Source organism: Anastrepha obliqua, chromosome 3, assembly GCF_027943255.1.
Source record: "Anastrepha obliqua isolate idAnaObli1 chromosome 3, idAnaObli1_1.0, whole genome shotgun sequence".
NCBI lineage: Eukaryota > Metazoa > Arthropoda > Insecta > Diptera > Tephritidae > Anastrepha > Anastrepha obliqua.
In genome coordinates this window covers 143,475,407-143,487,798 of record NC_072894.1, presented here as the reverse complement: position 1 = coordinate 143,487,798, position 12,392 = coordinate 143,475,407, and the positions used below count along the sequence as shown (strand labels likewise).

Below are 12,392 nucleotides of genomic sequence, written 5' to 3'. Positions count from 1 at the left end.
TTTTGACTACTTATACTAATGTTAATTACTTTGTTTCTTTCACAAATTTTTATAACATTGTATTTCGTACATTTATCTTTAATACCATATACATACTATATACCATTTTTGTCTTGCAATATTTCTTCAAAATCATGTTTGATTATTTCTTTGTTTCTCTTAACTTACTCTTATTAAAATATTCTTAAAAGTAATGTTACTCGTTAGTGGTATTTTTCTTCTTCTTCTTAATTGGCGCTATAACCGCTTACACGATTTTGGCCGAGTTTAACAAAGCGCGCCAGTCGTTTCTTTCTCGTGCTAACCGGCGCCAGTTGGACACACCAAGTGAAGCCAAGTCCTTCTCCACCTGATCTTTCCAACGCAGTGGAGGCCTTCCTCTTCCTCTGCTACCACCAGCTGGTACCGCATCGAATACTTTCAAAGCCGGAGCGTTTGTATCCATTCGGACGACATGACCCAGCCAACGTAGCCGCTGGATCTTTATTCGCTGCGCTATGTCTATGTCGTCGTAAAGCTCATACAGCTCATCGTTCCATCGTCTGCGATATTCGCCGTTGCCAACGTGCAAAGGTCCAAAAATCTTACGCAGAATCTTTCTCTCGAACACTCCAAGCGTCGCTTCATCGGATGTTGTCATCGTCCAAGCTTCTGCGCCATACGTTAGGACGGGCATGATGAGAGTCTTGTAGAGTGTTAGTTTTGTTCGTCGAGAGAGGACTTTACTACTCAATTGCCTACTTAGTCCAAAGTAGCACTTGTTGGCAAGAGAGATTCTACGTTGGATTTCAAGGCTGACATTGTTATCGGTGTTAATGCTGGTTCCTAAATACACGAAGTCTTTTACAACCTCGAAATTATAACTGTCTACAGTGACGTGGGTGCCGATACGCGAGTGCGCCGACTGTTTGTTTGAAGACAGGAGGTACTTCGTTTTGTCCTCGTTCACCACCAAACCCATTCGCTTTGCCTCTTTATCCAGTTTGGAGAAGGCAGAACTAACAGCGCGGTTGTTAAGGCCGATGATGTCAATATCATCGGCATACGCCAACAATTGTACGCTCTTATAAAAAATTGTGCCTGAGCGATTAAGTTCTGCGGCTCGTACGATGCTCTCCAACATCAGGTTAAAGAAGTCACACGACAGCGAGTCACCCTGTCTGAAACCTCGTTTGGTATCAAACGGCTCGGAGAGGTCCTTCCCAATTCTGACGGCGCTACTGGTGTTGAGCAACGTCATCTTACATAGCCGTATTAGTTTTGCGGGGATACCAAATTCAGACATAGCGGCATACAGGTAACTCCTTTCCGTACTGTCGAATGCAGCTTTGAAATCGACGAAAAGGTGGTGTGTGTCGATTCTCCTTTCATGGGTCTTTTCCAAGATTTGGCGTATTGAGAATATTTGGTCGATGGTAGACTTTCCAGGTCTGAAGCCACACTGATAAGGTCCAATCAGTTGGTTGACGGTCGGCTTCAGCCTTTCACACAATACGCTCGCTAGAACCTTATAGGCGATATTTAGAAGACTAATCCCGCGGTAATTGGCACAAATTGCAGGATCGCCCTTCTTATGGATTGGGCAGAGCACACTTAAATTCCAATCGGCAGGCATGCTTTCATCCGACCATATTTTGCATAGGAGCTGATGCATGCACCTTACCAGCTCCTCGCCGCCATGTTTGAATAGCTCAGCCGGCAGTCCGTCGGCGCCAGCGGCTTTGTTGTTCTTTAGCCGTGATATTGCTATTCTCACCTCGTCATGGTCGGGTAACGGAACGACAATTCCGTCGTCAACGATTGGGGTATCGGGATCTTCACTTTCTCGGTGACATGCGCAGCTGTCACTGTTCAATAGGTTCGAGAAGTGTTCCCTCCATAATTTAAGATTGCTCTGTACGTCAGTCACCAGTTCGCCGTCTTTGTTCTTACAGGAAAACGCCCCGGTCTTGAAACCTTCTGTAAGCCGCCGAACTTTCTGGTAGAATTTTCGGGCGTTGTTCCTGTTGGCCAGCATCTCAAGCTCTTCGCACTCACGTATTTCGGCCTCTCGTTTCTTCTTTCGGATAATACGTCTCTCTTCCTTTTTCAGCTCTCTGTAGCGATCCCACATGGCTCGCGTTGCGCCCGATCGCAGCGTGGCTCTATAGGCGGCATCCTTTCTTTCTGCGGCAGCATGACATTCCTCGTCGTACCAATTGTTTTTTCGGGCTCGCCGGAATCCGATTTCTTCTTCGGCGGCGGTACGTAGAGAACGAGAAATGTTGCTCCATTGTTCGTGGATGCCGGTTTGTTGGGCAGTGCTCTCCGAGAGCAGGAGTGAAAGTCGAGTGACGAATCTTCTGGCTGTCTGTTGTGATTGCAGCTTTTCGATGTCGAACATTCTTTGCGTAGGTATATATACGTTTTTTGCTGCACAGAGGCGGGTGCGCAGTTTGGCTGCAACAAGGTAGTGATCCGAGTCAATGTTGGGTCCTCGGATCGTACGTACATCTAATACACTAGAAGCGTGTCTTCCATCTATCACAACATGATCGATCTGGTTTCGTGTTTTTCGATCAGGAGACAGCCAGGTGGCTTGGTGAATCTTCTTATGCTGGAATCTGGTGCTGCAGACTACCATGTTTCGAGCCCCGGCGAAGTCGATCAGCCTCTGTCCGTTACCGGATGTTTCGTTGTGCAGGCTGAATTTTCCGACTGTGGGACCAAAAATTCCCTCCTTGCCCACCCTGGCGTTGAAGTCGCCAAGCACGATTTTTATGTCGTGGCGGGGGCAGCGCTCATAGGAACGTTCCAGGCGCTCATAGAAAGAATCTTTGGTCGCATCGTCCTTCTCTTCCGTCGGGGCGTGGGCGCAAATTAGCGATATGTTAAAAAAAAAAAACGTGCTTTGATGCGGATTGTTGCGAGACGCTCGTCCACCGGAGTGAACGACAGTACTTGGCGACGAAGTCTCTCTCCCACAACAAATCCGACACCGAATTTGCGCTCCTTTACATGGCAGCTGTAGTAGACGTCGCAAGGTCCTATGGTTTTCTTTCCTTGCCCCGTCCATCGCATCTCTTGGATGGCAGTGATGTCAGCCTTTACTCTCACGAGGACATCAACCAGCCGGGCAGAGGCACCTTCCCCATTAAGGGACCGGACATTCCAGGTGCATGCCCTCAAATCATAGTCCTTAGTTCGTTTGCAGGGGTCGTCATCAGTATAGGGAGGTCTCATCCGAGGCTTTTTTAAAGTTTTCATTGGGGGGGATTTTTAAGTGGCGGGTCCCAAACCCAACGCACAACCAGCTATCCTGGAATGTTTCGCCTTCTCACTTTAGCTCACTCCCGAACGGGTGTTCGGAAGCTACCCAGAGGATACGTGGGCTAATCCCGGCCGTTGTGAGCTGCTTGAACCATATGCAGAAGAATCGTCCTGGCCATTCCCAAGTGAATGGCGATCAGTAACTTTCCCCACTTGCGTGGACTTCTACACATGGAACCATCCTCCAAGTGGTATTTTTACCAAGTACAAAATTCTTGATTCTTTACTTATTACATTAACTTTTGCATAGTCGAATGCTTCTTCAATTGATGCGAATCGCATTTTTTCTTCTTTTAATTTCGTAATTGCTATTTCAATTTCTCTTTTATTCAATAATGTTGTATTAATGATTCCAATTTTTGCCCATTGAATGGCATACTTTATATTTATTAATTCTTCTTTGATAATTCTTATTATACTTTCGAGATTCAGTGTTATTTTACTTATTACATAAGTATCTCTTCTTATCGAGTTTAGTAACTGATTTCATAGCTTGGTTAAATTGTTAATTCTTGCGTTAAAAACTTCATTAATTATTACTTGTTCATTATTGTACATTTAAATCATTATTTAAAATTTGTGGTGAAACATGGCACATTGACTATGCCAATGGAGAGCCGAGTGAGTTTGAGCGATACACCGTCATCGAAACGATCCGAAACAACTGAATAAGTTGTGGAGGATGTGGAGATGGCGGACAATCCCTCAGTAGACTCAGATGGATCTCTGGTACCGAGTAAGTCTTTGACAACGGTCAAACCTGGTGCGAATTAGGTAAGTACCGGTAAAAAGACTGAAGTTATTGGAGATTCGAACGCAGGAGTTGATCTAATCTGCAAGGCAGATCAAACGAAGAAAACAGAAGGCGAAGAAAACCGAGGCATTAGCTAAGGTAAGTACTCAAGCTCCGTCAACTTCGACACCTGTAATGGAAACGGGAAAGCGTGGCAGAATAGAGGGTTCCTCTGTAACGTTGCATTCTTCCGGAAACGAAACGGAGTCTGTCCCAACGACCGGGAAGAGGAGAAAGGCAAAGAAGAGGAAATTCGAGAAGCGGAATTCAGAAATGCCTGCATCCTCGACCCAATCCAAGGCAGACAAACGTTTGCCTGACAAGGCGAAGGCTAAGGGGCCTCAAATGTCTAATGACATTCTTCTGTCAACGTCTGGCGAATTATTCGCGAGAATGGCAGCAAAGGCAATGACGGTGCAGATACATACCGACAAACAAGACGGTCTACTGTCCAAAGGGCAACAAGACTATCTTAACAGCTATCTTTGGAAAACTATCAGTGAGTCGAAAGACGCGCCGACTTTCGAGGGGAAAAGCGTGGTGGACGGCATCGTAAAGGTGCACTGTTCCAATGCTTTTTCCCGAGAATGGCTAGAAAAAGAGATAGCAAAGATTCCAGCCTGCGAAAACAGCAAGTTTATTCTTGTTGAGAGTAGCAAAGAAAGGCTGGTACGAGCGAGTGTCTGGATTCCGGGTCCTTCCTGTAGTTCAGCAGAACTCCTCACACGCATCCGTGTTCAGAACAAAGATCTTGACACGACTCTCTGGAGAGTATACTGCTGAAGTCGAAGTACGGGTGCCGTCCTAACCTACATCTGTGGCGAATCCATTTCCGTTTCCAGGATAAGGTGGAGGACAAAGCGTCAATATACTCTGTCTCATGACTGAAGTAATATTTACGCAGCATAGCAAAGCGTCTACGGCTCTCTTGTGCCGTAGGCATGCAAAACTACAAACAAACCCACACATAATACTAATACAAGAACCATGCGTATGTCACAAACGTATCTGTGGTCTAGGTGCTATGTCGTGGGGACAAATACTTCATTGTGAAGGAAATGTGAGACCGCGAGCATGTATTATCATGCCGAGGTTGATCGAACACACGATGTTAAAAGAGCTATGTTCCGGAGATATCGTTGTTGCAAATATAAAGTACTTGAAAAGTGGGAACCGTGTCGAAGCTATCATAGTTTCGGCCTACCTACCCTACGACTCTTTACAGCCAAAGAGGTGGCTAGAGAAGTGGTCAAGTATGCAGAATGTAATACTCTGGGGCTAATAGTGGGATGTGATGCAAATTCACAGAACATTGTATGGGGAAGCAGCAAATGCAACCCTAGAGATCTCAAGTTACTGGATTTTATCCTGTCATCCGATTTGGTCATTCAAAACACTGGTAACAAACCAACTTTTGTGACCACAAGGAGACAAGAGGTGATTGATTTAACACTTACCAATAGGTCAGTTGGAAATCAAATCAACCGATGGCGAGTTTCGGAAGAGGACTCTCTCTCTGATTATCGTCATATCGAATTCTGACTGGGAATTGATACAATATCAATACCTTCCGGTAGGAATCCCCGAAATGTGGACTGGGACAGGTACGGTGAGCTTGTAACCGAGCGATTACCAAACCTGAAAAAACTCAAATCAGCAGAAATGATTGAAGATGCTACTAAGAAATTCGAAGGTACTTTAATCAATTGCTTTGAGGAACTGTGCCCACTCAGGCAAATCAGACAAGGGAAAGCGGTTCCTTGGTGGAACCCTGAACTGTCGAAGCTTCGTGTACGGTCCAGAAAACTTCTTAATAAGGCCTTAAAGACCCTAACAGAAGAGGACTGGGTTACTCATCGACTTACACAGAGAGAATATAAGAAAATAGTACGAAAGCCAAACTCGAATCCTATAGAAATTTCTGCAGTAACGTCGAAGAAATGAAGGAAACAGTGACACTTTGGAAGGTCCTTCATCTAGATCGCTCAGTAAGGCTGGATTCCATTCGAAAACCTGATGGTTCGCACACCATTTCCAAATCGGAAACGTTTAATGCTCTACTCGAAACCCATTTTCCGGGTAGTCGAACTCTCTCTGAAGTAGCATGAACAATAACGGTAGCAATGGTGGGACCTCTAGGTACAGCTGGTATATTGGTAGTCGGATAGTGACAAAAGAATCGATAAGGTCTTCCTTGCCTTCCTTTGAGGACTTTAAGTCACCTGGACCTGACGGAATATATCCAGCAATGCTTAAAAAAGGAGGAGACAGGCTGATTGAGGCCCTGAAAAGGATCTTCACAGCCTGTCTTGCATTTGGTTATATACCATCCCAATGGTGACGCGTAAGAGTAGTATTTATTCCGAAACCAGGAAAAGATGACTATTCCCTAGCAAAAAGTTTTAGACCAATCAGTTTGACACCGTTCGTGTTGAAAAGTCTAGAACGAGTGGTGGAGAAACATATATTCGAGTGGGGGTATTGCCGAGAAGTTCACTTAGTAGAAATCAACACGCTTACCAGAGTGGAAAATCATGTGAATCTGCCTTACACGATCTTGTTAGCAAGATTGAAGCCGGGCTGGAAGCTGACGAATACACAATGGGCGTGTTCGTGGACATTGAGGGGGCTTTTGATAATGCCACTTTCGGCTCGATATGTTCTTCTGCCGAACGACACGGAGTTAATCAAACCATTGTAAAATGGATGTATTCCATGCTCTCTGAGAGGCTGTTAACCGCTGGTGAAAGCAGTGACGAACTAATCACAGTCAGGGCTGCTGTGGCCTTTCGTCGTAAACTCTCTGCAGGAACTCGGTTTTCATGTCCAAGCATATGCGGACGATGTCTGTGCGCTAACATCGGATAAATCCCTAACGAGGCTTTGCACGAAAGTGCAGAGGATTCTTGACAAAATCGATTACTGGTGCATGAGACAAGGTCTTTCCGTTAATACAAACAAAACAACCATAGCCTTGTTTACGAGAAAACGGAAATTGGAATGGGCTCAGTCTTCCAACACTGAAAGGTGTGACACTTGGTCTTTCCGATGAAGTTAAATATCTAGGAGTAATCTTGGATAAGAAGCTGACTTGGGAGACACACGTTTCACTGAAGGTGAATCGTGCATTGAAGATTTTTCAGCAATGCCGTAGAGCCTTTGGCAAAACTTGGGGTCTGAAACCTGCTGTGATCCTATATATACATAGCACTTATCAGACCAATCACCACTTACGCTTCTGTGGTCTGGTGGCGACGGAGCATGGTTAAGTCCACAATCCGGGAACTATACAGCCTACAAAGATGTGTATGTTTATGCATCACGGGTGCCATGAGTACAACCTCTGGTGATGCCCTAAATGTCTGAAGATACAACAGGAAGCAACAAATGTGATGTGTAGATTCCATAAATATGGTTTCTGGCACGAAGACGGAACTTCGGGACACAGAGAAATCTTTAAGTTTCTATCTGAGCAGTATCCACTGTTTTTGGCACCTAAAGACGACCTGATACCCACAGTTTCATTTGGAAGGTAATTTAATGTCAGATGAGCAATGAAGCAATCCAGAATGCATGCAGGGGGGTTTGACGGATAATTTCTTTACCGATGGGTTCATGAATAAAATAGGGTCTGGAGTCGGATGGTACTTAAACGATAGTAATAAGTATCACTATGCTATGGGGGAAACAGCAACTGTTTTCTGAAGGCCCTGGAGAACGCGAAGCCAACCTCAAAGATTGTTCAAGAATGTAAGAAGAAGCTTAATTCTGTCGCAAGACAAAAAAGGCTTGTACTTATTAGGGTTCCAGGACACTCCGGTGTTCAAGGAAACGATGAATTGGCCAACGGTGGATCAGCGGTGCCTCCACAGGGGACAGAGTCAATAATCGGAATCAGTTCCGCTGGAATCATGAAGTGGATCAGCGATTATGCAGGCAATCTACATAAAAAGCGAACAGAAAACTGTCAAACTTTCTACTGAAACTTAGAAGAAAAGTCGTTCGGTTGATGGTCGGTATCATTACAGGACACAACCCATGAGGTCAGCATATGACCACCATTGGAATCACTGAGGAGCCAGCCTGTCATGCTTGGAGGAGGCGGATAGCACTGAGCACTTTCTCTGCAAGTTCCCTGCCTTTGCTAGAGCACGGCTACGAGTTTTGGGTTCCGATGTCATGAGAATGAGTAATATTCAATGTCTAAAACTGGAGGATATTTACAGATTTGCCAAAGAATCTGGAGAATTCTCACAGGACTAACTATCTCTATCTCTGTCTCTATTCTTTCCTATCTCTTTCTCTGATACTTTTCTCCTTCCCTCCTTGACTATCTACACCCTTTCCAGAGCTTTAAATACAATGGGCTCTTTAGCCTGAGTGTTTAAGGAGCCATCAAATCTCCTGGCGCTCCTTGGCTCGACCTTTTCAAATTTCAATTTCAAACTCTTTTCCTCCATGCTCTTTTCCACGAATCAGCGAGTGTAAAGCAGTTTCTGTAGATTTGCCTTTTATGAAGGCGTATTGTGCCGGGGAGAACCTGCTGATTGGTATGACGCCCAGTAAACACTCATCGATAATCCTTTATAGAATTTTTAGGAGGAGAAACGTGAGGCTTATATGTCTGAAGACTTTAGGACTAGTGTGTGAGTATCTGCCTGCCTTAGGTATGAAGGAGACTTTCGTCTCCCTCCAACTTAGCGGAATGTACCCTCTATTCAAGATGCTTCTAACAATGGCAGTAATGAACGGAAAGTTTACAACCAATGATTGCTGTAACTCTTCTGGATAAATACGATCTAGTCCTGGTGATTTATACGGGCCAAAATACCAGTAGCCCATTCAGTTTTCTCATTTGAAACCATTAGATTTCCTACATTTGTGCGTGTAGGGGGAGACCTAAAGATTTCTTACTTGACGAGCTCCATGTATTTCCAGGACCCTTGAAATAGCCCAGGCTACATGATGTCTTTGCAAGTATTCTTCTTAATCTAGCTGCTTCTGTAGTTTCTTCAATTCTCTTAGTTTTGTCAGAATTGGCGTTGCGAAGTTCCAACTGGTTTTTTGAGGATTTTTAAGTCAAGCTTTGTAGGCTAACCAGTCTTCGGACCTTCTTGTGGCCTTGGCCAAATTGAAAAGAGTCCTATCGGATTTTCGTAACAAGGTTATTTGTTTTGTCCACCTAAATGGTTTTGTCTTTCTTCTTTGGGGTACAACCGGGCACCCAGCTTCTAGAGAACAATTCATGGCTTTTGTTACCTGATTAACCAATCCGACCAGTTCACCGACCAGTTCACCGTACGTGGTGGTTGGATATCTCTGGCAATAAAGCCCTTAATTTGATATTGTATAGTTAGTCTAATACTAAAAAGATAAAGCCGACTTTACTCTTAAGTACATCATAGTCGGTTTAGCGAATCGTTCTTCCAATAGCCAACTTTGCTCGAATTTCTATTATTTTCAAAAAATATAATATATTACTCAATACTGCCGGGTACGCGTTTTGACAATTACCCAGCTTATTGTAAACTGCAATCCGAACAGTTCCATGTCTTATTTTATGGTAAATTCAAATAGAAGAACTCAACCAAAACTGAAATTACTGTGCACATACATTCTGTCAAAAATGTACCGGGAATCGTTCAATTAAACGCATAATAATTGTTTAATCATCAAAATTTATTTTGTCGCCTTCAAAATAGGCTCTATTCATCCACATATGCCAACGATCAGGAAAGTCATCAAAGCACTTTTAAACGCGTTTGAAGAGAACTCCTTCAGCTCCTTCACCGAATTCTTCTTAATGTCCTCTATTGACTCAAAGCGGGGCCCGTGGAGTGGCAATTTAAATTTTGGGAAAAGGAAAAGTCACAGGGGGCTAAACCTGGTGAATACGGTGGTTGTTCGATGATATTTGTCAAGTTTTTGAGTAAAAAACTGTTCACAATATGAATCTTGTGAGACGGTGCGTTATCGTGGTGCAAGACCCATGTGCTTTCTTTCCACAAATTGGGCCTTCCTACACACATTCTCTCTCAAACGTCGCATAACTTCCAAATAATATTCTCTATGTACCGCAGAACCATTTGGAACGAATTCCGAGTGCACAACACCATGATAATCAAAGAAAACGACTTTGACGTGGTTTTTTGGATTTCGGCTCATGTGGATACCCCCAATCAAGCGCCTGTTGACTGGTTTGCATGTCAAACTCATACACTCATGTCTCATTACCTGTTATGATGCGATGGATAAACGTTGGATCCGAATTCACTTGCTCAAGCATGTCTTCAGCCACCTTCTCCCGATGAATGTTTTGAAAGAAATTCAACAAATTCCCTTAAACTTAAATGATGGTTTTCCAGCACCATTTCCTTGACTTTGTCGACGTTTTCATGCGTTGAAGACGTTAATGGGCCACCAGATCGGGGCAAATCTTCCACGACTTCTCGACCCTCGGCAAAGGCCTTAACCACTCGTAGACCCGTGTTTTTGACAAGGCCTACTCGCCATGAACTTTCTGCAACATTTTCATCGATTCAGAACACGAAATCCCGTTCAAAAAAGAAAATTTTAAGACAAATTCTTTGCATAGTGAAAATCACAGAGCACACCTGTAGTTGACTGATGTAGTTAAATGCCAAAAATAAGCTAATTCACTGATCACGCTGAAACTCTGGGACACTATATAAGACAGTTGTACCATCATTCCAGCAAAAAAAATTTAGACATAGTATTTGTAACGCGCGCTTTTTAACCGAACAATGCCCGATATTTTTTTGACAGCATGTATATATTGTAAACTAGTTTTAACCCGCGGCCCCGCTCGCGTAGAAGTAGTTTTGAGGGATTTAGGATATTTATATAAAAGAATTATAAACAATAATTTCACAGAAAATAATTTTTCATTAATAACCATAATATTACAATACCCGGCATTCGTTGCTATGCCTCGTTGAATAAAATCAAAACAACCAGTCAGAAAAATATCAATCAAAATTATTTGTATTAATTTTCTATCTCAAACCGTTTTTGAACTTTGCATTTGGGTCATAGTTGAACAGCTTATGCGGATTATGAAGTCTAGAGTGTGCTATAAATAGTGGGAAATAGGAAAAACTAAGATTTTTTAGATTAAATTTAAGCACATATTCGATTATTAGTGACGAATGAGAGTGGTGGCGCGGCCTGGGAGCTGTGGGAAGGGAATTCCATCATATAATAACCTTCATTGGGTGAAAGTATGAATGCATAAAAATTTTTACGTCATTTGGTGTTGTCGTTTCGTAGTGATAATTTGTTTTAATCTAATTAAACAAGCGTTCTTAATTTTATCTTCCACGGAATTTTTTAAAAGCTCCTCACCACATGAATAACTTAATTCTTGATCGTAGCATACTTATCCTTATGTACCTATATTTATGTGCGCATGAAAATCATCTTCGCTTCTGATTTTTTTGTTCTTTTTTCTTCAAAAACTTCCTTCTTACAATACATAGCTTGTTGGCTCTTTGATACCATTTCAGAAACTTCTCCAGTAACTAGAAAAAAGTCAATCTTGAACTCTGTTATACCAAACAAATACGTATGCACGTACCTTCTCTTCAGGAGGGAATATTGGTGGGTTTCTACCAATAAAATGTTCTATGAATTCGAAAGGATTTAAAGGTGCTGATTTCAATTTCATGCGCCGTCGGACATTTAAAGTTTCAGCTACATTATCCGTTATATCGCCAGAGTTGTAATTTTGCAAAACTTTTGCCAGTGCAGAATAAACATAATCATCGACGGAATCTTCGCCAGCGAAATTTGTTAAAAGTTCTAGCCAAAGCAAAAGACTGGTGCCATAATCACATTTAGGTATCAATAAAACCTTTTGAAAAATTCGTTTCATTTTTGGTTTTGCAGACCAAGGGGCATCAGTCGTACCCAAAAGCAATATCTTATCCTCTTTTTTTATTGGTTTTAATATCTTAGTGGATATTGCTTTTTGAAGTAATCGAGGATTTAAATATTCTTGATCTTTTGGGACCTTTTTCCAAAATATTCTGTGTACATCTTGTATGAAAATTATAGTTGGCTGGAAAGCTTTAGCAACTTTCATAATTACGTGCATTAAGTAATTCAAGTCTTTATTGCCAAAAGCCTGGGTTTTTTCTGGACTAAGATTCATAAACACCGCATCTGCATCATATAAAAATATATTATATGTGTATTTATATATGAGTAAATAAATAAATATTATATATATATATATATAATTGGTGCGTACACCCTTTTTGTGTGTTTG

The 12,392-nt window shown here is 42.5% G+C and overlaps 1 protein-coding gene across 10 annotated transcripts in view; it reads right to left on the bottom strand.

The window, feature by feature from the left end:
* Window positions 1–12,392, bottom strand: part of LOC129240267 (IQ and AAA domain-containing protein 1-like) — a 157,893-nt gene that overhangs the window by 80,522 nt on the left and 64,979 nt on the right. For 7 of the 10 annotated variants that reach the window (XR_008582055.1, XR_008582054.1, XR_008582057.1 and 4 more), the window contains 2 exons: window positions 11,700–12,286; window positions 11,516–11,643 (listed from right to left, as the gene is read on the bottom strand). Coding sequence is in view for 6 of the 10 variants with exons in the window: in XM_054875959.1 (XP_054731934.1) it covers window positions 11,539–11,643; window positions 11,700–12,286 (692 nt within the window). In the remaining 4 variants the exon portion in view is untranslated. Of the gene's footprint in view, window positions 1–11,051; window positions 11,196–11,241; window positions 11,644–11,699; window positions 12,287–12,392 lie in introns of those variants that run through there. The other 3 variants (XM_054875960.1, XR_008582056.1, XM_054875954.1) reach the window with 3 other exon arrangements.